Here is a 26430-nt window from a genome sequence, read left to right on the forward strand (position 1 = left end):
CAATATTGGGCAAACTGCACTGAAATAAAATGAGACTGTCATGAAGTGCGTTTCCACCTACATAATAGGCAATATTCACCATGTTCTCGTAAAATATTCATCAGTTCAAAAGGCTGTTTAAGAATTATTCACTGTAAGAACTCTCATTCAATAAATCGTGCAGTGTAAATTTATGATTTACGTTAAACATCGGTAAGTAACACCATACTACCAAGACTGACACCTAGCAAAGTAATGTGATGTTAAAACCAGTCTTAGAGTAGCGTATAGCTTTATCTTTCAAGATCAGAAGCTGCTTGACGTTGGAAGTGCGCACGCTGGAAGGAAAGTAAAGGAACAATTCACGATGGGCGGAGTCACCAACAACACGCAACAGAACCATATAAATAAAAAAGAATAAAGGAACAGTGGAAGTGGTCTGGCATCGCATCACGTCACGCACTCACGCTCCGCATTGTACAACCTAATAAAGCCTGGCCCAGCAGATGGAAAAGTGTTGGGTTATGCTTGCTTACACGATACGCTAAATATACTTCGTTAACTGCAATTATAAATGTAAAATGAACCCACAACCCAGTACTCCTAAATTTTCCGTGCTATGTTTCAGGACGTGTAGAAGGTGCTGGGTGGGTACCAATTACTATAGGAACAAACAAGACAAAGACAACGTTTTCCACTCCCTTGCGTCTGTTGAGTCAAAGGATGACTTCGTTACCTGGTACTACAGTGACACGGAATAATCATCGTGGTAATAATTATCAGGATTTCCACTATACATCCTTTGTGCACCTACGTACGGTATGCGCACCGCTTCACTATAGCATCAGCAGCAGCAATTATCAGGAATTACTACATCAAACGTATTCAAATTTAATTAATTACCGACAAATTCCGATTACCCTTTGAACCAGTACGATTGGTATATTGCTTTAAACGTTTGTTCCTGTGGCATCGAAACGGTAAATAGTTACCATATGTGATGATGATGATGATGATGAGTTGGGTTGAGGGGGCACTCGAAATCACTGTCATCAGCGCCCTGACGAAATGTCAACATGAAATCTCATGGGTGGGGACGAAGGCTGCCCCACACGCAGAGCAGTTTATACCGTACTGAAGTCTGCCGCCCTTCCCCACCAGTTTAGGGATGAGGCCTGATAGTTCACAAAATTTCACCGCTCTGTTAATACTGGTATCGGTATCTGCGAGGACGGTGGGCAGATCTCCAGCGAGACCAAGGAATGCCCTATTATCAGTATACAGGACACATGTAGCCGCAATATGCTGAACTGAAAGCGGCACGCCACAAACTTCACAGAAAGATGGATCCTCCCGCCGGAGGAGGAAGCCATGTGTGAAAGGGCTATACCCGATGCGCAGTCTGGTAAGCAAAACCACTTTCCAGCGGCGAGGTTGACACGAAGTCAGAATGGCGCGCAACGGGATGGGACACTGATGAGCAGCACCATCCCAACATGCTTCCTTGGCAGATTTGTCAGCCATGTCGTTACCCTATATCCCAACGTGGCCAGGTACCCAGCGAAAGACCACCACCTTGCCACGGCGTTAGAGCCGCTGAAGGAGTCACGGATGAGCTGAATCAGCGGGTCTACCGGATACATTTGGTGAAGCGCTTCCAGTGCACTAAGAGAGTCGGAACAGACAAGAAAACTCGTACGGTGATGTCTGTGAACCCTAGAATGCCATATAACTCCGCATCATAATTTGTAAATTGTTCTGGAAGACATTTTAAGAACCCTATCTCGGAAAACCACAGAACAACCGAGAGCTTTCCCCTGCTGGGATCCATTTGTATAAATAACGATAAAACCATATATGATTTAGTGTTCAAAGTTCATTATTTACCCAGAATTACCTGCATGTCTTAAGACTTCGATACGAGAATTTGTAATTATTAGTGTAATAGCTCTCACCACTAAAATTTTATTACAGCTTACATTAATCACTATCTTCCTGCACATAACCTAATGATAATGTGAACTGAAAAAGCTTAAGGGCGTTGTAACTAGCGACACACTTTAATACGAGTTTAGTTCTAGAAACAACGTATTACGTTATAACGAGACGACCAACGAAGTAGTGAAATGCAGAATGTATAATAAATTTGAGAAAGAAGATAGTAGTTCAATTTTCTCCAACAGTGATCACGAATTGTTCATATCAAACACTGTATATAGACGGATACAGAGGCAGAAAAGCTGGCTGGATAGAATAAATCCATTTAAGATGCTGTTAAGTTTTCACTCAATCAGCATACAGTATAGCTGGATTAACTGCCAATAAAATAAAAATATTACAACCTAGTCGTCAACATGTTGCTGCTAGCGCTTACGAAACACCGAGAAGAACAGGAAATCAGTTCCACCTCTATGTCACAGAAAAATTCAAGTACACGCTTGTGGTAGCTGCACCAGTTCAGGCTGCATGTACTTTTCAATCTACCTTTCAGTAACACTACTATTCCATGGCGAATAATGGTTAACAAAAAACGGAAGAATGCTACGTATTGTATTTTCGTTAATGTGTCGACCTTCCGTAGAATGTTATTACGATTATATATGTACATAGAAGAATATCCACATTAAAATTTTTTAACAAAAGGAAAAATGTTTAACATCCCGGCGATGCCGAGATCATTATCGGAGGCTCGGATAGTGGGAAGGATGGGGAAGGTAATCGACCGGTCCTATTCAAATGAATCACCCTGATATTTTCCCCTCATCGATCGGTTAAAATTTAAATCTAGATAGTAGGATGAGGAATATCCGTTGTCTTCCCGAAAGCGCGGCCAGTGTGCTAAACAATGCAGCGTTTCACTCGGTAAAAAGTTAAATAAACAACTAGTCGATATTATGAGCGGAAACGTTAAGGATATCAGCAGAAGCTGTAAGAATGAAATTTGTTTAATTCGCAGTAATCAACGTAATTAGCAATGGTACATACGCGTAAACAGTCTCCGATTGGTGGACTTAACAATACGGGCGACAAGATGTGGTCGTCACTGAGCGCGTGCTAGAGTTTTGCAATGATGCCAGAACTATCGAAGCAGCTGTCTATGCTTACGTCTAAACGGTTTTATACATTGTCAAAAAATTCGGACACTCAAAATTTACAGATGCAATACTAAGGCTTGTAACCAAGTTTTCAATGCAGATACCGGCGGGTCTGGGTGGGAAGGAATCATATATCATCATCATCATATGTTAAAAATGCGGGTGACAATCTCGAGGGAAGTGGAGTATCAAACTGCAACCGCGCCAAAACGGAATCCTAGATCAGTGCCGACAGACACGATTGGATGTGCTAACGTGTCTAAAATTTTAAACACGAAGATTATTCCAGGAGGCTGTATTTTATAATTAATGTGATAGAAAATAACACACACACACACACACACACACACACACACACACACACACACACACACACACACACACACAAAAATAGCGTTTTATCTGTGGCTTCCCCCACATACACGTATGGCACATATATTGCTCACATCAGGCCCCCCCCCCCCCCCACCTTCCCCAAATGCGGTCCACCGTCTCCCTATCTCTGTCCATCTTCATCCCACTATCTCTCTGGATACTCCTGTCTCCCCTCTTCCTTTTTCACTTGCACAAGTTTCGCAGGAGAACTTCTGTGAAGTTTGGAATGTACGTGTTGAGTTACCGGCGGACGTAAAGCTGTGAAGATGGGTCTTGAGTCGTGCTTGGATAGTTCAGTCGGTAGAGAACTTGTCAGAGAAATTGAAAGACATGTTTTTTTGCAGGTGTGGATATTCAGCCACCAATTAATTGTTAAAATTCATGGTGAAACCTTCAGCTGTCTCGTTTTGTATAAAATAAGAACAGCTGAAGGTTGCATCATGAATTTTAACAAAGTGCCAGGTTCCGTCACGATTTTAACGTGTCAGGAAGCTTTAAATGAATTTATTGCTTTCACAGGTGTATTTGATCAAATACGATGTCCGTGTTTTGAAGAGAGATGAGCGCTAATATAGTTACCCTACTGTTAATCTTTAGATGCCTAATCTATATGTGATACCTAATTGTTAATGACCTTCAATGATACTGCGAAATAAAGCGAAAGGGATTCAGTGAAAACACAGGCTTACTTTTTATAACAAGAGAAAGGAAAAGATATTAATAATTTCCATTTCAGCCGCTGCCAGTCAACGATTCCAACAACAAAAATACCAATACGGAAGCTACTTTTCAACATTCGCCGAACGATACATCCCAGCACTTCACTTTGCCCTGTTATGTTTCGCAAAAGAAATCTCTCTCCCTGTGTACTTCAGTTAACTGACGTCTTACAGTTATTCTGAGCAATCTGCATTCAACCTTGACACTAGTCAACCATTCTCACTCGAGATGGAAATGACATGATAAATTTATGTTTTTGGTTTGTTGGTCTAATTTCAGCAAAACTGTTACTTTGATTTGGAGCTTAGTATTTGTACGACCTTTTTATGTAGCCGTCTAAATTTCGTTAAAATGGATAAACTGGAGTGGGGTGTCCTCAAAAAAAAATTTTTATTTTTGTTTGACTTATCGCTAATGGTAATTCAATGAACGTTGATGAAGACGTGCAAGGAGGATATTTTATTTAAAATTATTAAGATCAGGGCCGGCCATGGCGTGTCAAACTTCACGCAGGCCGTGTGTTAAGTGCCGCGTGTGGGCCACGGTTCGGCCTGTCCTAGACGTTGACCGTTCCTTCCCGACGTACTCGGCGCAGAGCGACGTTCCGTTTAGTACTGCGGTGTGGCATTTTTCAGTCGATACAACTCCCTCAGTTCAGCAAAATCGTGGTTTCATCACTGTTTACTCTTCCCTATTTGTTCGGATGTCCAGTGGGCGTATGCATAAAATGAGTCTGTCTGCCGTCAGAAGCCTTTAAAAATGAATGAGAATAACAACAGAGGAATGAATTCTCAGTATCTATTATTCAGTCGCATAAGCGAGGGGTTCTGCAAATTTGCTATGAAACGAGATTACAATATCATGCAGAAAGAATTTAGACAGTTGACAGTGCCAAAGCAAAAAAATTAGAACGATCTGCAGGCGGGAAGTCATCGTTCTATAAGTCGAGAAGCTCTTCGTGCTAAATCTGCAGGCATGCAGCACATGAAGAAATTGGTGGTATGAAACGTAAAATTTCTAAAGTCGCACGCAATATTCCACTGTCCAGTTGCAACAGTTTTTCAAGGTACTTGACAGAAAGTATGAAGACTTTGTACATCACTGCAAATTACGTTGGTTAAGCCAATGGGCATGCTTTGAACAATTTTTCGACTTAAAATACGCTATTGCTGAATTTATAAAGGTAAAAGCTGTACAGGAAATAAAATTAGAACATTCGGAATGCATTCCAGAACTCGTATTTTAAGTAGATTGACTGCACACTGCCCACAGTAAGGTACTGCAAGGTGAGAAGTAAGGCTGGTTGGCTGGTTGATTGATTGATTTGGGGGAGGAGACCAAACAGCGAGTCCATCGGTCCCATAGGTATGGGAAAGGAATTCGGCTGTGCCATTTCAAAGGAACCATCCCAGCATTTGCCTGCAGCGATTTTAGGGAAATCACAGAAAACCTAAATCATGATGGCCGGACACGGGTTTGAACGTCCTCCACCCGAATGCGAGTCCACTGTGCTAACCACTGCGCCACGTCACTCGGTGAGAAATAAGGTACTGCAAGGTGAGAAATAAGGTACTGCAAGATGGAGGTGCATTTAAAAAGAAGATCGCGTTATAGAAGGGACAAATTCTGACCAACAGTCCAGTTACTACCCTCACCGTCCTTAAAGAAAATGCGAGGTTTGAAGAACTCATTGTGACCTTGAAAGAATATAAGAATAGCTTCTCGCTAATCTTATACCTGTTCCGAGCTGTTTTTCGAGACTGTCGTTTTTGTTCAAAGCAGTCCTGTATAAGAGCCCTTTTACGATTATGAAACAAAATACGTCAAGATTACATGGCAATTCGAGTGCGAAAATCTGTCAAATGGTCTGCGTCTGTCTGCATGCCACAGTTTGTACATGTTGAAAATTACGTCTTCAGTGCGCCAAAAATAACTGAATAATGCTGAAAATCTGTTTTGTTTGCGATATATATTGTTGACAAATGTGAAATAAAATCAAATCCTTTGCAATGCGATTAGCGTGGCGGTGGGGGAAAATGTGCAGTGACGCTGAGCACTATGGCACTAGTGACAAGGCACGGCTCGCTAGCTGTAGTCTCAGCTGCCCCTGGCTTCGATAACAGAAGCTGAATTCAATCGTGGCTGTACATCGTTGTACAACGACCCCTGTGAAAGACCACGTAATACACCATCTACAGACGAAAACTGCGTCCAAATACACAATATGATGCTGGAGGACTGGCGATTTGAAGTATATCTGTTTCTTGCCAGGTAAGCAGCTCATTTGTTGATTTCGGCCCACAATCTAATGGGACAACACTTAAATTGCATTTAAACAAATGATTCTGTTTCCCGACTTAGCACTATGAATAATTTGTGTCCATCATTTGCGCTCTGAAACAATGCACCGGTAAGTAGTTATAAGTTGTAACCAAGCAGGAAAAAAAAAAGTCTAAATCAATTTCATCTGTCGGCAAAGATTTGGTGCCACGGTTAACTGAGATTCAAAAAGGGTTTTTATTACTGATTACTTTGTAAAGTCTGAACAATAACTGCTTGTTATTACGCAAATCTACTAGACCACTTCCTGTGGAAACACTTGAGACGTCTAAGCTGCAAAACAGAACATTATCGCCCGGAAATAAAATTTACAGCAGCAAAGGTATGAGGGATTTGAATTTCGAATGGCTAGAGGAGCCACACTGTCCCCATCAAGAAATTTTGGGTAGGAAAAATTTTGGATCTAATAATGAGATTTTGCAGTAGTAGTTAACTGATTTATAAACCTTCGCAAGCTTAGTTTTTAGGGGACTGAGGCTAAACATAAGGCCATTTTATAACAAAAAAATAACCTCACCTTGAGGTCTAGAAATTTTCTCCTAGCCCTCATAACCAGTATATAGTTCGAAGGAAGAAGCACACTTTCTTCTTACACCGAATCTTAATCGTGCACTTGTGGCTGCTACCACTTCATAACTTGCGCATGAGGAGAGGTGAACCATTTTCATTGCCTAGGATGGCGCTGCGTTTACGTAACCCTCGCCTATGTAGATCTTTCTAGGCTGCTGTCTTAGAAACCTCTGTAGATTCCAATGACGTCCTGACTGTTCGGAAATTCTGAACGTAAGAGATTCGATATATAAATACTGATAGCGCAACAGTTATGAATCTCCACTCACTTCACATTTATATATAATTCCTCTTTTTATAACACCTGATTGAAACATTACTTTCCACCTACTGTCCTCCTAAAGTAGATCATCACTTTTACATATGGTCAGCAAATAAATATTTGGTCTTCACGCAAAGCAACAATTTACTCCATCAAAATCCACATTTGCAAAACTACTAAAAAGATTGTTACTGAAAAATTTTAATGTTAAGGAACTCAAAATACCATTAGCACACAAAACATGAAAAATCTCCAAATGCTTTCGTCAGCATTTGTTTCTAGACACTAACCTCAAAATAAGTAAGAGTGTTCTTAAAATTCGTGTTCGGACTGCTGCACATTATGCTAGTGAAACCTGGATGCTCTGAAAGCTAGAAAAAGAAAACAAACAAGCATGAGAAATGACTTCCAATGGAATAACGCAAAAAATTTAGTGATTAAAAATGCATGAACGACAATTTTTGACGTACAAAGTTTTTACAGTCAATATTACTGTCAAACTATTTAATAATTTGGAGAAGAAAGAAAGAAGAATTCGAAAGAAATTGTGTACCAAATATGAAAATACAATTTGGAAATTGAGAAACAAGGAGGTGTAATAAAATGTAATGTTCCGCTTTCTCATACCTGTTACATTCAGTTTTTTATGGTCACTTAGAATGGATAACAGGAGGATGACAGAAAAATATTTAACACCTGTGACAAACATCCAATAACACAAATTTCATGGTATGTGGAAGTTGAAGATGTACAGGAATTAGGAAAACAGACATGAAATCAGGGTAAAAGTAGAAATTTTAAGGGCTTCCGGAAGAAAACACCTAACAGCGACATGGACAGAAGAAAGAAAAGAAAAGAGCAAGAATAAAGACTTATTAGGAAGCCACAAAAAATGAAAATATGATCTCATAAATCAATTGTTTTACTTGTGCGTGATTTGGCCAAATTCGAGTAGTAATAAAACTGTCAACATTCTAGGACTGATTGATAACTCGACTAGTTTCAGGTTTTACAAGCACACGACTCTTACACAAATCAGTGATGAAAAACTGAATTACTGACTTTCTTCTTGCACCTACGACTTATAGCCTCAATTTCTCTTTGAACTCTATTGTTTTATCATTTAATACGTATCTCAATTGTTTTTGTCATAACGATGTGTGTTTCAACTCCCTACTACCACATAATTCGGTACGATATATACAGTTCTGACATGTCAACTGTAACATTCCTCGGCTCCTTTCCCCTAGGGTCTAGTCTAAAACAAAACATTAAAAACGTGGTAAAAGACAATAATATAGAGGTTAGGTAATCAAGGGTATCAAATGACACATTACTAATTAAAATATGTGGCTTATGCTTTCAGTTCTGCCAAAGAAGGCACATATCAGTATTTTTTTCTACGACAGTTGTTTTATCTTAAGTGTAGCGGCTTAGCAATCAATGAAACATTCAAATCATTGGTTCGATACATCATATGGATTTTTCTAAACTTGTACCCTACGCTTCAATCTTCAAATACTGAACCATTTGTAAAGTTCTTAAACCTACGTAGCAACCAAACAAAATACTACTGTCTGGGAAAGTGCCTGCATCGCTTTTGAACAAGGCATTCGGAAGGAGGTGCATCTAGCTTTGTTGGGGGACGTGATAGAGCAGTACGTCAGTTCACGTGCACTCTTGGTGTAGATCAACCAGACGCCCACTGACTTCAATGTCTCGAGAGCGCTGACGAACCGATGATGATGATGATGATGATTGGTTTGTGGGGCGCTCAACTGCGTGGTTATCAGCGCCCGTACAATTATCCAATCTTTGCTCAGTCCAATTTCGCCACTTTCCTGGATGATGATGAAATGATGAGGACAACACAAACACCCAGTCATCACTGACGAACCATTTTGATGTCAGGGCATTCACAGTCACGGTGTTGCTGCACACTGTTTATGTTTGTATTCACTTTTTATGAGAGTATCCATACTGTGATGCTTCGGCAGAGTAAATGCTTTAACAAGTTTGCTCAGAGTTTAACGATAATGATTTTCCGTATATTAACAACAGCCCCTGGAGTAACTTGCCTTTATGTGATGACAGACTGAGCTCTAACTCAAAGCGTTACAGCACAAGACTAAAAATCAGTACAAAATCTTCAGAAAAATCAGAAGAACAACCGCCTTGCTTCTGCAGGAAGACACCTTTCAAGCTATCGTCTGCTGGTAATTAGATTTGTGAACTACAAACATGCCGATGGTAAGGATTTCATAATGGGCCGTCATACTTGCGGCTTCGACAGTAGCAATGCCGTGTAAAATATATTTAAGTATTAATTCTTTTATCGTCAAATATCTTTCCGAACCTGCACCTCAGTCCATAGCCGTAAGACTCTACAGGTAATTCAACAAGGCTATTAAAACACCCTAGGTAAGAAACAAAACCAGAAAGAGGAAGTATAAATATTTGGACAGTTTTAATATAAAATTCCGATTATATTATGAGAAAATTATTCAAATGAAGAGATTAATCTGAATTAAGAAAACAGACTATTTGCTTACTTTGGAAAGCACGAGAAAAGCAATCAGCTTTGGTCGTACGGAAATAGTTGTATCGTCCAGAGATAGTGGTGGCACGCCAAAGCAATCCGCAACAACCAGTGGAAGACATTCCAGAGTACAAGCCCTCCCTCTCAGCGTAGCAGCGCCCTCACGTTGAGGTCAGTATTGTCTCCAGCATGCAAGAGCTCAGTCCAGTTCGTGACCACCTCTGAGGGAGTCAACGTCATAGTGTACGACCAACGATTTGTTAAAGTTTCAAATGAATTTTTACTCCTGTAAATGTCTGTTACTTAGTGCATCAAGTGATGCTTTCATAGTCAATGACTGTTGTAAATTATCCAGTACTCCTGTGGCAAAGCAGTGCGTCAAAGTTAAGTAAAACTTTATTCATTTATGTAATAAAGTGAACTAATATTACATGTGTTCTACTTTGATGAAACTTCTCCCAGAGCGATTTTAAAAAAACCCACAGTTATGGCCGGACGAAAGTAGTTTCGTATGGTCACGACAGAAGTAACCATAACTTTAATCCCCAAGTGATTTAGGGAAACCATGGAAAATTTTATCATAGCGACCGGACTGATCACGTTAAGTTTGAAATACCTTCTACCCTAACCATTCCCACACAATAGTGAATAGAAGTCGCCGCGTAGGCCTTTTCAGTCGATCATCTAATTTTTCCCACAATTTTTCAATCATTAATAAACATGCTTCACAGGCCCTTAACTCATGACTGCTTTCAAAACTAGTGCGCATCATCTTTTACGTCGCCCTTTCGTGCCTGGTCTTAGTTAATCGTGTGAGGTACTCTTGTATGGAAGCCGTGTCTGGTGATCTACTGGTAAGGCGAGTGCTTGGAAATCTCAAGCTCGCGAGATTGTATCTCCGTCGCACCACCGGAATATTTCCGTCTTTGACGTCGTCTTATAGATTCGCCGGAACAACAACACACAGTTCGGATTCCGCGTTGAACTGTATGTCCCGTTCCCCAGTGGGATTACTGGAGTAGATTCGGGACACGCAAGTCGCCAAATTGATCTCCAGTTGAATCTTTTTGAAACGGCAATAAAAACTAAACGAGCAGCGATAGAAATACACCGTTTGTTGCAATATGCTTGGGACAACAGTACATTTTCAGGCAGACAAACTTTCGAAATTACAGTAGTTACAATTTTCAACAACAGATGGCGCTGCGGTCTGGGAAACTCTATAGTACGATATTTTCCACATATCCACCATGCGTAGCAATAATATGGCGTAGTCTCTGAATGAAATTACCCGAAACCTTTGACAACGTGTCTGGCGGAATGGCTTCGCATGCAGATGAGATGTACTGCTTCAGCTGTTCAATTGTTTCTGGATTCTGGCGGTACACCTGGTCTTTCAAGTATCCCCACAGAAAGAAGTCACAGGGGTTCATGTCTGGCGAATAGGGAGGCCAATCCACGCCGCCTCCTGTATGTTTCGAACAGCCCAAAGCAATCACACGATCATCGAAATATTCATTCAGGAAATTAAAGACGTCGGCCGTGCGATGTGGCCGGGCACCATCTTGCATAAACCACGAGGTGTTCGCAGTGTCGTCTAAGGCAGTTTGTACCGCCACAAATTCACGAAGAATGTCCAGATAGCGTGATGCAGTAATCGTTTCGGATCTGAAAAATGGGCCAATGATTCCTTTGGAAGAAATGGCGGCCCAGACCAGTACTTTTTGAGGATGCAGGGACGATGGGACTGCAACACGGGGCTTTTCGGTTCCCCGTATGCGCCGGTTCTGTTTATTGACGAAGCCGTCCAGGTAAAAATAAGCTTCGTCAGTAAACCAAATGCTGCCCACATGCATATCGCCGTCATCAATCGTGTGCACTATATCGTTAGCGAATGTCTCTCGTGCAGCAATGGTAGCGGCGCTGAGGGGTTGCCGCGTTTGAATTTTGTATGGATAGAGGTGTAAACTCTGGCGCATGAGACGATACGTGGACGTTGGCGTCATTTGGACCGCAGCTGCAACACGGCGAACGGAAACCCGAGGCCGCTGTTGGATCACCTGCTGCACTAGCTGCGCGTTGCCCTCTGTGGTTGCCGTACGCGGTCGCCCTACCTTTCCAGCACGTTCATCCGTCACGTTCCCAGTCCGTTGAAATTTTTCAAACAGATCCTTTATTGTATCGCTTTTCGGTCATTTGGTTACATTAAACCTCTGTTGAAAACTTCGTCTTGTTGCAACAACACTGTGTTCTAGGCGGTGGAATTCCAACACCAGAAAAATCCTCTGTTCTAAGGAATAAACCATGTTGTCTACAGCACACTTGCACGTTGTGAACAGCACACGCTTACAGCAGAAAGACGACGTACAGAATGGCGCACCCACAGACTGCGTTGTCTTCTATATCTTTCACATCACTTGCAGCGCCATCTGTTGTTGAAAATTGTAACTACTGTAATTTCGAAAGTTTGTCCGCCTGAAAATGTACTGTTGCCCCAAGCATATTGCAACAAACGGTGTATTTCTATCGCTGCTCGTTTAGTTTTTATTGCCGTTTCAAATATACCGGTCATTTTTGAAACACCCTGTAAATACAGGAGCTAAAGATCATCTAAGACTTGTACAAAAAACAGACTGCGCTTATAAAAGTCGAAGGGAATGAATGGGAGCCAGTAGTCTAGAAGGGAGTGAGACACGGTTGTAGCCTGTCACTGATATACAATATGTACACTGAGTAACCAGTAAAACAAACTAAGAAGAAGGTTTTCCCAATGAAATTTTCATTCTTTCAGAATGGAATGGCTGTCTTTAAGAGAGGCTGTAAGATGAACAACAAATGTAAAACGAGGGTAATTGAATGTAGTCTAATTAAATCGCGTGATGAAGATGGAATCAGATCAGGTAATGGGACACTACAAGTATTAGACCAATTTAGTCATCCGGGCAGCAAAATGAATGACAATAGCCGACATATAGAGGGTATAAAACGCACACTAGCAAGAGTAAGGTATTTGTCGAGTGTAACCTTGTACGACAGTGAAACGGGCAATAAGCAGTTCAGACAGGAGGAGAATGGAAGCTTCTGAAATACGGTGCCACAAAAGAAAGCTGAGTATTAGATGGAGAGATCGTGTCAGTACTGAAGCGAATTTTATGACGTTAGTTAATTAAAATATGCGATTGGTTGATAGAATCCATTCTGAGGAATCAGGGAATCGTAAATTTGGTAAGAGAAGGATGTGAGGGGGTTTAAGATTGTAGATGTAGATTAAAGCTTGACAGCACTACGTAGATTCAAATGAATGTAGGCACAACAGAGATGAGACTGGTGTGGTAGCTGCAATTCACCACGCTTCGAACTGAAGACCACAACACCAGATTACCTTCTACAAGATGTTTCCTCAATGAAGGCACAACTCCTAGGAACTGTAAATAAGGGCAAGCGTATCCATTTGAGATACGGAACGATGGTCTGGGAAGGACTTGATAATAATGATGATCATGATGATGGATATGTTTGTGTGAGCGCACAATAGCAAGAGGGAACGACTGATTCGAAAGTTATGGAGCCAGACGCGTTATTGGCAGTGGAATACTACACCCATCGAATTATTGTCTGTTAGACATTACAAATGGATTATTTTATGTATGTAGTTACACTAAAGAGAAGGCGCGGTATTGGAAAGTGACATTAATAACAGCCACTCACAAACCATTCACGAGACGTGCAGGTTTTAATTTTTCGTGCTCTTACGCTTAAATGGTATTGTGCAAATGGGTCAAAATGTGTCGTTCGCACGGTCCTCACTTTTCTGCACAACTGCTTTTATCACATGAAACCTGTGTCACCTGAACCGGAATTCTCAGTAGTCATAGTCCTGTACGGAGCGCCGAGAATTCCCGTGCTACAGTCATGAAAAGCCATCAACACATATTTAATGTAAACTTTTGAAAGGTCATAGTCAGTGACTTGTTAACCGGGCCAAATGTGTTTCCTCTCCAATTAAGTACGCCCCTGTACACTGAGGCGTACTTGCCACAATGCTGGAAAATCTCATATCATCGCGTACACAGGCAGTTCCTACAGGTTAAAGCCACAGCTCACTTATCCCGTCTGGCTCATGAACACTTCCATCAGATGCCCAGAATCAATACAATTCCACGGTAACAAATACGGTTTATTCTCTTTAATTAAACCTCTGTCAATACCAACTCCAACCAGCTAACAGCTTTCCGGTGTTCTGAGTCACCGTCCGTCAATCACCTGTGCATACAGAATGACGCAACCAACTCTGTACTGAATGCAACCCTTACACCAATGCAGTTAATGTAGGAAGTATTGTGGGTAAAAGCCGTGAAAATTGACTTGTCGGCTGTTCATGTATCATCCTAGACATAACTGACAATGATGTTTCACAATCTGTTCTTACGGAACATTTCAGTGATCGGTTCTACTTACCAGATAATTTTATAGAACTCAGGTTTGGTGTTTATGGAAACCTTCCATTCCACAATAGCGCCATTAATAGAGAATCCGTGCACACGCAATTCCTTTGAAACTCCAAAAAATGGCTCTGAGCACTATGCGACTTAACTTCCGAGGTTATCAGTCGCCTAGAACTTAGAACTAATTAAACCTAACTAACCTAAGGACATCACACACATCCACGGCCGAGGAAGGATTCGAACCTGCGACCGTAGCGGTCGCTCGGCTCCAGAATGTAGCGCCTAGAACTGCACGGCCACTCCGGCCGGCTTGAAACTCCATTGGAATGCTTTCCTTCGCAAAACTATCAACATTAACCACGCCCCACTAATGCCATTTTTCTCCATTGATTCCTAAAGAGCGAAGTGACGCAGAGGTAAGACACTGAACTAGCATTGGAAGGAGTGGAGTTAATTCCTCCAGCTGTATGTTTACTGCTGTTTCTCTAAATCTATCAAGGAAAATTCTGCTATGGTTCCTTGGAACAGTACACAGCCGATTTCCCTACCCACCCTCAATCCGAACTTGGTCCCCGTCTCTAGTGGTTTCATGAAAGGAACGTTAAACTAACGGTTTTCCTTTTCCGGTTGACTAATTTGCTCAAAATCAGGGCTATGATTTTGGCACATTGTATACTTGAAGTGCAGCACGTATACATAGCCTCACGTCTCAAAGTTCCATCAGTAAATTGTCGCAAAGTGTTTGTTGACATAGTTTACCTTAAACATAGTAGTTCGAGTAAACATGACTGTCTTTGGAAGAAATGACAGTAAGCCCGACAACTCTGAGAACGTGCTGTGATAAAGCAGCTTTATGTCGCTTTACATCGTTACATTTACGGATGGACACCTCTTATTTAAACACTAAATGACTAGGTATTAATTTTGCCAATTTTCTATTAGAAACGAAAATAGTATAATATCGAAAAAATTTCATTTCCATGTATTCATGAAAATACCTTTGAAATTATGGAACAGTGGTAGAAGGAAATACGCTTAATGTGCAAACGTGCAAGTACAGTATCCAAATTAAGAAAACATTGTATATAAAGAAAAAAAATTCTCTGTAATGTTTGGTTAACTCAGAACTCAATATTTCTAATTACATGTCCAGGAGTTAGGATGTATAAATTCTTGGGTGAGCCTACCCTTGAGCAAGCGACAAAGTTGTCCATGAGAAAAACACGGAGTTGTCAAATCCACTCCGCAGTGTTTAATAGACTGATAGACTGCTCCTGTGACTTAACTGTAATGGCAGGTGTAAGTTTAATTGGAAACTGCACTCTCTTGAATTGAAAGGGGAGATCTGTCTGAGCAAGGAATATATGTGGGATATACACAATTTCATTCTCTCAATTTCCTGTTAAGACGATAGCTTCAAGCACATTGCCCAACATCTTCCAGGCACAGCCTGTTTTGGCTGATCGAGGTTTCGTAGTAATGTAATTGGCGCGCACGCTTTCAGTAAAAGGCTATGTGGTGTTTTTCTTGGCCTGTAGGCGTTTACGCTTCGCAGTTTAAAGCTGTCAAAAGAGCTGCCAGGTGTCAGGGATTTGAAGTTGAGTCTATTGCACGAGCGTCTTAGCAGTAAAGAATAAATGTATTAAAGCTTCATGAGCATCTTACAGTTGATGACGTCATATCTCTTGAGCTGTGTGTCGTACAACGATATATTTGAGTAGGTACATTCAGCGACATATGTGGATACTGTCTGTGAAATATGTTGCAAATAGAGTTAATGGCAAAGAAGACGAAGTAAAAAATTTAAACATCGGGCATGACGCGGCAGTTTTTTACGCATATTACTGTTTATGAACTACGATAGATAGGTGGTTCTTGCCCCCACAGCGATTGTTGTCTAACATTAAGGATGCGTGAAACAAGTTTAGTTGAAATCTGTCCAGCGGTTTAGGAGGAGATGTGGAACATACAAACATCCATTTTTATAAAATGTATTGATACGGATGTTTATGTGATGTGTTACCATATTTTATTGTTTATTGTAACTGGTAGATTCCACACTGCTGTAGTCTAAATATCATTAAATTTACCCGCTGGGCTTAATCGTATACGAATGCAATTACATGTGGAACAATGAACATGTTCATCACTAAATATGCACTGTCTTATTGTCCTAAGTTCTCCGTAATACCACTACCTGCTGAACCGGCGAATTTTCAAATGCATATTTTGTGATAAAACAGCTAACAAATTTATATTAGTCATTATATCTAGCGCAACTTCTATTCTGTCCAATCACTGATTTTAACTAAAAGTGATATATTGAAGACTTAATACTGTTTTATAAAAAACCTAACGGGTGACTTTAAATAGCCCACGGCCTAAACTGTACAGTAATACGAAAAAACACTAATAATAAACAGCTGCATGCATGATGGAATCTTTCGAAAAATACCAGAAAATGTGAACTTACTTTTTCCTAGTGTTTAACTCTGTTGTCGGTTGCACTTCCTGGGGCCATAGTTCTCAGTGTAACCCATGGGAGAAAACTCGTGTGCGCCATCTGTCTGAATAGTGTAGCCTTTATTCTGTTTTACTGTATTTTAAATTTTTTAAAATCTTATTCTCTGATGCGGAAGTTTGAGACCAGCCTAGCATTTGCCTAAACGAGCTTGGGAAATCGCCTGAAAACAGACAGGGTGACCGGTGTACGAGCCCCGATTGTCACTGCTCCACGTGGATTCGATATGGATCTCCCTGTCTCGCAAGGCAGCACGTCGCTCCTAACGTTGTACGAGAAGGTCGTAGCAAATTTAGACCTGTATTAAAAAAAGAATAAAAAGCATATCTGCCCTTAACAAAGACTTCAACAAAAAATTACGTCTGCAATATTAGTCGCTGTGTCGACGTCTTTTACTGAATGTTCATGGGCTAAAATGAATTCCCAAAATCTCAGTGTTTCTAACGTTAAACGTATGCTAATCAACTTCTTTCTCTAACAGATTCTTGATGACAAACACCAGACGGTAATGCCGAGATTTGACAAGACAATTCTGGAGATAGCTGACAAAAATGCTGGCAATGCACGTTCCAATGACGACGACTGCTGTATGGAGGGACATGCTCTAACGGACAGCTGGATTCTCAGCTATGGGCTGCCGATGGCGGCCTGCACAGTTCCAAGGTTGTAAATCCCACTGCATTCCGACTGTGTCGGACAGACCGCTACGCTTCTGTATACGCTGGGCCTGACAGCAGCTCGTGTTTATGACAAATCTCTGCACGAACCGCCTCCCTGTTCAGTGCAACAAGTTCGTCGAGGTTTAACGGCTTCTCTTCAAATGTGTACAATTGTTCAGCACAGATACTAGGTGAATGCTATTTTACAACAAGATAGTTGCCATGTCACGGCCTTCCAGATGGCAGAGTTTTTGTGAAAGTTATTTTTTACTACTACGGTTTACAAACTACGCCACTTCCAACGCGAAATTTCGGAAGTTGAAAACAAATCTGTTTCTACACCTTGAACTGCGTTGCAAGACCAACATGAATAACTGGGGTTTCCCCCAAATGAATCTAACGATCTCTGCAAGGCGGTGAAGGGAACAGAAATTTGCTTTTGAGCCCAATTTCTTTTTATTGGGTCACAATATTCCTTAGAGTGTCTGTTCTTAAGATTCTTTCAAACTGATGATGCGATAATTTTCAGTGCATGGGGGTCTGGCGCATCCGAGCGGTTGAACGCAACCGATGTCATAGCATAATAGTTACCTACGGACTACGGGACCTGTCAGTTTCTGATAGTATCACAGAGGGTGTTATAAACAAGTAAAATACTATTCTCAAGAAGATTTCTTTCCGTAACATGATTTTTTATGGTAAACAGTCAAAGCACTGTCATGCCTCAAGTCTACTTATTTCGTTTGTTTATTATACGAAGTAAAATGTGAGTGCTTGAAAATAGCAAACGTATTTATATGGCTAGGAAAGGTTCGAAAAGTAATCGCAATCGTGCAAGAAACGCTTAGACTGGTAAGCGGGAGCCAGTTAATGGATATAAATTCATCAAAATGAATGTGTTTCGGCATCGGCCAAAACAAGGCCGGTGCTGGCATTACCAATTACAGGTTTGCGCAATTTCAATATTAAAGAAAACACAAGTCGAAACTTCAAAAGCTAGATTCGACAAAGAAAAACATTTTTCAATCAACTCATCAAGTACACATGCAGTTACATTATACCTTTTCGTAACTTGTGAGTCGGCGTTTTTTCACTGTAGTACGTACGATTTTTGCGATATATTTTAATTTCAGTTTTTGGTGAACGTTTTTACAACAACTTTTTTGTCGAAAAGTTTACTTATTTCAGACTGCCGCCAGTTTGTTAAAACAGTTCAACACTTTTTTTAAAATTGTGTTCTAGGCGGAAAACTGTGGCGTTCAGAGCTCCCACCAGCCGCCCTCTTAGCCCGCGAAGGCCTTTCGTCTATGTCGTGTAATGTCCTCGGAGTGCATGTTTTTTACTTAAAAAGGGTGAACAATAAAAGATTTTTAATTTGTTTGCTATTTTCTTGACAAGATCATAAATATCGGTTCCAAACTCTAACGCCACCCTGGTCTACCCCCTCCCCCCCCCCCTTTTTAAGTATTTGTATGGAGTGTAGCATCGTATGGAAGTGAAACGTGGACGATAAATAGTTTGGACAAGAAGAGAATAAAGCTTTTGAAACGCAGTGCGACAAAATAATGCTGAAAATTAGATGGGTAGATAGCGTAGCTAATGAGGAGGTACCTAGAAAATTGGGGAGAAAAGAAATTTGTGGCGTAATTGACTCAAAGAAGGAATCGACTGACAGGACACATTCTGAGATATCAAGAATCATCAACTTAGCACAGGAAGTAAGTTTTTTTTTGTTTTCGGGTGGAAAAACAACTGAGGTCATAAGTGCCTATGTCGTAACATTAGACCACTAATACGAAAAAGAATTTAAAGGCGATTAGACGTTAAGCCCAATCAACGGAAGGAAAGAGAGCTAAGAATAAGGACCTGCTCTTTGAGAAAGGTACGGGAAATACCCCGTAGAGACAGCGGAGAACCCGAACCAAAGATTAAATGTCCTTCGCCATACTGTTACGACGGATAAAAAGTAAAACGCGGTCAACAGCCCTCATGTCATTCGCTGAAACGGCGGATAACGCAGACGGCAAACAAACTCGAACGTAAGCGTTTAAAAAAGGGGCATTAGATCAAGAAATGACGAACCGTTAAATGCTGTTGACAACGGGCACAATTTAACAAATGGCGATGGCTAAAAAGACAGTGCCCAATACGCAACCTAGTGAGAGCCCAAAGGTTGTCCAAGACGCTGGGAGAGGTTTACTTCCACGGAGCTTGTTCCCCAAAGTGACACCACCTGCTGACAGACGGCAACACAGAGACCATGGGGGGGAATGGAACAACTAGCGGGCCGAGGTACGAAGACTGCAGCCTTGGCAGCAGCGTCAGTGGAAGCTTCCTTAGACCCGTTGCACTAACGGGTGGGCTGAACAGCACACAGAGGCTCCGAAGGGCACTGAGAGAATCGGAAAATATGATGATTGCAAAGCCTAAGTCGCCGGGTGTACTGGATGGCCTGGGAGAGAGCAAAGATCTCTGCTGTAAAAATTGAGCAGTGTTCTGGAAGCCGATACCGAAAATGGTCGATGCCAATGACGAAGGCACACCCGACGCCAGTCTTACAACCATTAGAGTACTTGAAAATGCTATCATTAAGACGCGTGCGAATGTCGACAAACTTACAGTGACAGATCGGAAACGGAATAGTTTCCTTAGGAAGCGAATGAAGTCCAAGATGGACATGGGCGGTTGCACAAAGCCAATGTGGTGAAGGATTCACAACCGTCGGGAACACGGCAGGTAGCGTGCAATTAAGCTGCCGCAGCAGCAAGCGAAAGCAGATTCCGGAGGGTAACACAGAAAAAGCGCGTGCCCCAATCTGGCGGTCAAGGGAGTCCTCTAAAAATGTGGCATAGGATGGGTGGCCGGGCATGGCAGAAATGGCGTTCGTATCCACTCAGAAGAACATCATGCCGGTATGTCAGTGGTAGTTAAGCAGCTTCTGCACAGACTCTAGCAGGCCAGTGTAAAAGGCGCCAGTGGCCAAACGTAATTCCCGATGATGGAATTAAAATGGCGTAAGATGGACGGACGTGCAAGTGAATAAACTAAACTCCACAGTAATTTCCAACGGACAAGGGATCAGTACAAGCGGAGGCGGGTGATCACATCCGTTCCGCAGGAAGTACCGCTTAGAACACGTAGGACACTTAGGGACTGGGTACAATGTGCGGCCAGGTAAGGCACGTGGGAGGACCAAGAACGTTTTCTATCAAGAATTTCGTAGTTTCAGCGAACAGAAGAGCAACAGAACCAAGATGTAAAGACGTTGGAAGAAGCCCACTATACTGCTAGAAATTCATGCGAACGGTTTTGTCAATGGAAAAATGAAAGACACTGTCGATTCTCCGCGAGTAAAGATGGTCAATACATCGCTGAAGAAGCCGCTCACGGGAACAAGTCTGCGGAGAATTGCAATAGATTGTACAGTCAACGAAAAGGGAAGCACAGATGCCTGGCGGGAGACAGGTCATAATTGGGTTAATAGCTATAGGAAAGAGGACGATGCTCAGGACAGAGCCTTGAGGCACCCCGTTTTCCTGGATAAAGGTGTCCTACAAGGCCGAACACACACGTACCTTGGACACTCTGCCTTTTACAATATCCTGAAGGAAATGGGGCAGGCAGCCTCTGAAGACCCATGTGTATAGAGTACGGAGGATATCAGTCCTCCAGCAGGTGTGTGAAGCTTTCTCCAAATCACAAACACGGTCACAAACTGGTATTTCTGCACAAAACATACATGGTTGACAAAGCGACGAGATGGTCAGCTGCAGAACGGCGCGCTCGAAATCTACATTGCGCAGTGTTTATCCTTACCAAGCTTATGTATGAGTATGACAGTGGGTTCACGCCAGTGTCTGGGAAACGTCCCACCTGCCCAAATGCGATTGTAGGTATGAGGAGAATATGCTTGCCCGCAAGAAAGAGGTCCTGCAACATCTGAATGTTAACATTGTCTGGCCCTAGGGCGGAAGATCGGGATGAAGTGAGAGCGTGATCTAGCTCCTCACAGTAGAGGCGGCGTAGTAGTATTCACGGTTCTGAGAGGAGAAGGGTGTCGCCTGAGCCTTCTTCACTCGCTCCTGAAGGAGGGAGGCGGGGTGATAGTGAGTGGAGCTCGAAATATCTGCAAAAGTAGAGGCCCAAGGGTGTTAGAGACAGCAGTACGGTGCACAATGACCATCTGCTATGGTCAGACCAGAAATCAGGGAATGGACGTTGGTCTGAGAGAGCCGACGAAAGATGCTCCACACGACAGAAGAGGGACTGAGACTGTTAAAAGAACTAGTACATGAAATCCAGCTAGCTCTTTCGCTACCCTGAGGAATGGGACGACATTGTGCACACAACTGTTCATAACAAATATAGTTCGTCACCGTAGGACGACGGTTAAAAACGCAGAGAGAACGACTCCATGTGCGAATCGCGTCGTGGCATGCCTCAGTCCACAAGAGGACTGGGACAGTGAGATAAAGATGAAGTGCGAGATATGTAATGTTCTGTGACAGTAAGGATAATGTTTATAAGGTATTTTACCTGGTCACAACTGGAGAAATGATGTTCATAATAGGTCGCTGGGGAACAGTAATGCCTTCAGTCAACCTTAGAAAGCTGACGACTGGGTTTACGTGTAGGTGGGGTATGAATCAACAAACGGATAGCAAACGGGAAATCGTCACTTTAGTAAGCGTCCGAACGTACCACTGTAGACAACAGGCAAGCTGGGCAGTTTAGAACAAGAGGTCCGAATGGGAATAGGTGTGCATGGAGTGTTAATGCAATATGGGTGCTCCAGTGTTAAGGCAGATAAGGTTGAGTTCATTGAGATCAGCCAAGAGGAACACCTCTGACTGGTTTTGGAAGAGCCGCAAAGGGGATGGTGTGCATTAAAGTCAATGAGCAGCAAAAAGGGGTGAGGCAGTTGACCAATAAGCTGGTGGAAGTCTGCCTTGGTGACACCGAATAATGAAGGTATGTAGACACTGGGAAGAGGAAAGGTGTAGCGAGAAAGGATAACACAGGCTGCGATAGCTTGCAGCTGAGTGTTCAGTGAGGTGGTTTGGCTATGAATGTCATCCCAGATTAGCAGCACGACCTCCCCCCCCTTCACCCACAAGATGGATTGCTGACCTTGGCAGCGGGGGGAGGGGGGGGGGGTAAATGCAGGAGGTCAAAGCAGTCGCAAGGACGCAATTTTGTTTCTTGGAGGCAGAAAACAAGTGGACACTGCTTCCAAGAGCAGCCGTAATTCCTCCTTGTTGGATCTAATGCCGCAAATGTTCCATTGGAGAAGAGTCATAATGGGGAATGGGAAGGGGAGAACAAATGAAGGGTAGTCACCTTTGTGGCTGGGAAGTGTCAGCCTTCAAAGAGTCACTGCAACAGGGCACAGAGGCTGGAGCATCTTGTTCCACGAGATCTACTGAGGCGTCAGTGTTCTTCCTGGGTCAGCCTGTGGATCAAAAGCAAAAAATGTAGGCAGTGAGCACCAGCAAACTTGAGGTCGGCCAGGTGAGGTTATTGCATGGCGACACTGTTCAAGAGGATCTCCGAGTCAGGGAAGGAGAACACCATTTGTCTTTGATGAAGACTTGGATGTTTGTCGGCTGGGGGCACGTAGAGTGTCTTGGCGGGAGTATTCCTTCTGTCCTTTCTGCTCTGCTGGTTGTGTAGCAGATGATTTCACTGCCAGGGGCGAAAATTTGGTGGTTTGTTGTACAGAGTTAGGATAAGATGAGGACGCTACCATGATACTGGGCTATTTTACAACTGCTGTGCTAAATTGGAGGTCGTAATTCTGCATGGCCATGTCATTCGTGTAGCAAGGCGTAGCAAGAACGGTACTTTAAGGGCCAGAAGGTAAAATGCAGGGCTTTCGACTAGCAACAACTTGCGAGCAACAAGGTAAGATACTTTTTCATTCACCAGGGTATTTTGGATGGCCCAGTCGTTGAGACACATCGGACATTCTCGAGATGATGTGACATGGTGGAAGAGGAGGAGGAGGAGGCGGCAGGCTATTGCCCTCATCAGCATCCCTACCACAAGTAACACACATTTAGCCATGTTCTGACAGGAATGTGTGGTTTTAACACTGACAATGGTAGAAACGCATTGGGTTTGAAATATACGGTTGGACCATTATGACTTCATAGCCTGCTTTGATATTCGATGAAGTACTACTCGATCAAACGTGAGAAAGAGTGCGTGTGGGCACTAAGGTTGCATTAACCTTTTTCATTATCCAATGGACTGATGCGATGCCCTGGTCAGAGCTGTATGTTTGGATTTCTCCCTCAGGCAGACCAAGCAGACAAGTGTAAATAACACCATATGAAGAATTCAGTGTTCAGTGGGCCTCAATAAAAACAGGACAGCAGAGGAGAATAAGCAGTTGCTGGGTTTGAAAATCACAACTGGTAATAGGAAGCAGAGTCCCATTACGTAAACGAGAGTAGGATTTAACAGGGCCTGCAACTGAATCAACACTTTCCTAACAGTTAATGGATTAACTGTAGCAAAAGGACTGACCTTCAGTATGTGGTACTACGAGGCACCCAGTGCAGCTGGGAGTCTGAATCTTTCGCCTCATTCCACTTACGTTTAGTAAACGTAGACTGAGATTAAGGTGACTGGCTCAGTGTGAAAAAACCATGATTGCCAGCGTCTCCGGTGGCGCGCTCCTTCCAACTGCAGGCCACCAAAGAGAGGCATTCACCTGCCTTAGGCGACTGTTCACACCTCAAGGCATATCTCCCGAACTCCTGACAGGGGGACCAATTTGCAGTTTTGGGAGGTAACAGCTCAGGCAATCACCCTCCCTGGGCCTGGCTTGCACCAGGGGTACGTGCAAACCCCACGTGTCGACCTGGGGCTGGAAAATATGCATTACACAGTCACTTGTCATGTGTCAAATGCATGGGCCAGCCTTTATGAGCACACAGAAAGCAGAACCCTCAAGACGCCAAAGCAGAGGAAGGTGATGGAGAACGAAGAAAGAAAGGGAAAAAACAGGTGTACTGTTCTGATAACAGGCTATCTAAATTTCAGAACACATTCCCAAAAATAACTCAATCATCTTCCCCAAGAGAGGGGAAAATGGCAGGGGGATAGACATGCAGCATGGAAAGGGAAGAGGTGCTGCAAAGGCTGGAGCCCCACGGTAGTCAAGCACAAACTCATCCAACGGTGGTGAGCCCCTGGAGGGTTGGAAACAAGGGTTGCGGATAATAGTCATAGGGGGGAGACCTAGAGACAAATACAGTAATCAAGTTCAAAAGGATATATGTTGTAGCAGTTATTCGGATACGAAGAAGCTTGCACAGGATAGAGTGACAAGGAGAGCTGCACCAACCAGAGTGGACTTAAGGCCACAAACACGTCTCCACTGTTAAATTGCGTCCTGTCGAGCCTTATAGTCTAGCGGTGAAGTGAGTTCTCGGAAATAGAGGTCACAGGATCGAATCCAGGTTGAACTACGGAAATTTTCAGTCTGTAACTAATCTATCCTCCACCCCTCCACGATGTGAGTAGTTTCCAGGACAGACACGTGGTTCGGATTGCATGTTAACTATAGGAACCTTTTCGTCAGTTGGGCAAATTCGGTAGGCTAGGCCCAATGCATGATCCAGAAGTGTCGTCCAACTGAAAGACCTATATTTTGTCATTAAGCCACAAGCTGTTACGTCTAGCTGAGTCTGTCATCCCGAACTATATCGCTGAAGGTGGGTTTACTGGAGGTAACTGAGCACAGTGGAGCAGAATTGTGTCGGCGGAGTCCAGCGAATTCACCTGCGCAGCTGCGGTGGCGCAAGAGTCGCGTACGCCTCCAGCTCCGTGGCGCTGTCACGATTAATATTTAACGAGCCCATCGCTAGCCGCTCCTCGGCTTGACCCAGTGGAGGCGAGTGTGGCGCTTCACAGCTTGCACCACCACTAACGGACCGCGCGTTTCACACTTCTCGCATGTCCCATTATAAGATTAAATGGTGCAAATTTGTCAAATAAAGGCATTGTTGAAGAAATGAAATACATTCTTTGCAAGGAAACTGAAAAAACATATACGCCTGATGGACATTTCACGTAAGATGCATCCCAACACAAACCTGTACCGCAACCATTTTGGTTACATGTTTGTAACTGTGAATTACTGCTTATCCTAGGCCAACTCACTGTGTTTTGATGTACAGAAAAACCTTCTGATGACGAATTTTGAAAAATTCGAAACCGGTAAGGGTACTTTTTAACTAAAGAAACCCAAAACCCAATTTGTGGCTGGTTGCTGTACACCAACAATTATTTAGATTAAATATTTATTTCGCATCTGTCGCAGCGTTAAAGCGACACATTATAACCAGTAGCTAAAACGCAAAGAGTAAGTCGTCTTGTTTTATCCTTCAATTTTTATTTTCCATTATCGGTTTGGAAACGGCTGGCGATTCACCATCGAATGGTACATATATATTGCTTGTTTGAAGCATTGTGAAGGTCGCATGGAATAATTAGTATCTGTTGGTTTGTTCTTGTTAGTCTCGTGAAATATCTGCCTCACAAAACAATTTTCGAAAAATTTTGAAGGACGACTGTCTTCTGCTTAAATATTTAAGGCATTCTGCACCAAGTTTGTCAGAATTATTGTTAATGTGTTTTGACCAAGTTTCTCGTGAAAACAAAAGTGTAAATATAGGTAAAATTTCTGCTTTTTTGGTACAGAGGTAGAAAAAAACGCATCGTAATACGTGTCCGAACAAAATTGTCCCAATGTGTTTTCCACGAAGGCAAAATTAAACATGATTATTTAACAGTTCTTACAGAGGAAATAAATATTACGTTAGTGATTCTTTCCTCCTCATTTCAGCCTATTTATTCCACACACAGCTTAACCTGTGTCTCATTTCACTGCCTACAAGTTGTATTGTTGAAGGT

The 26430-nt window shown here is 42.5% G+C and overlaps 1 protein-coding gene across 2 annotated transcripts in view; it reads right to left on the reverse strand.

Annotated features, from left to right (window-relative positions):
- Positions 1-26430, reverse strand: part of LOC124802485 (glycerol-3-phosphate acyltransferase 3-like) — a 225492-nt gene that overhangs the window by 128169 nt on the left and 70893 nt on the right. The window contains exon 2 of one of the 2 annotated variants that reach the window (XM_047263295.1): positions 7632-7712. The exons of the other annotated variant lie outside the window; for it this stretch is intronic. Within the exon in view, the coding sequence (XP_047119251.1) occupies positions 7632-7712 (81 nt within the window). The remainder of the gene's footprint in view (positions 1-7631; positions 7713-26430) is intronic. 2 annotated transcript variants of the gene reach the window in all.

Source organism: Schistocerca piceifrons, chromosome 6 (assembly GCF_021461385.2).
Source record: "Schistocerca piceifrons isolate TAMUIC-IGC-003096 chromosome 6, iqSchPice1.1, whole genome shotgun sequence".
Classification (NCBI taxonomy): domain Eukaryota; kingdom Metazoa; phylum Arthropoda; class Insecta; order Orthoptera; family Acrididae; genus Schistocerca; species Schistocerca piceifrons.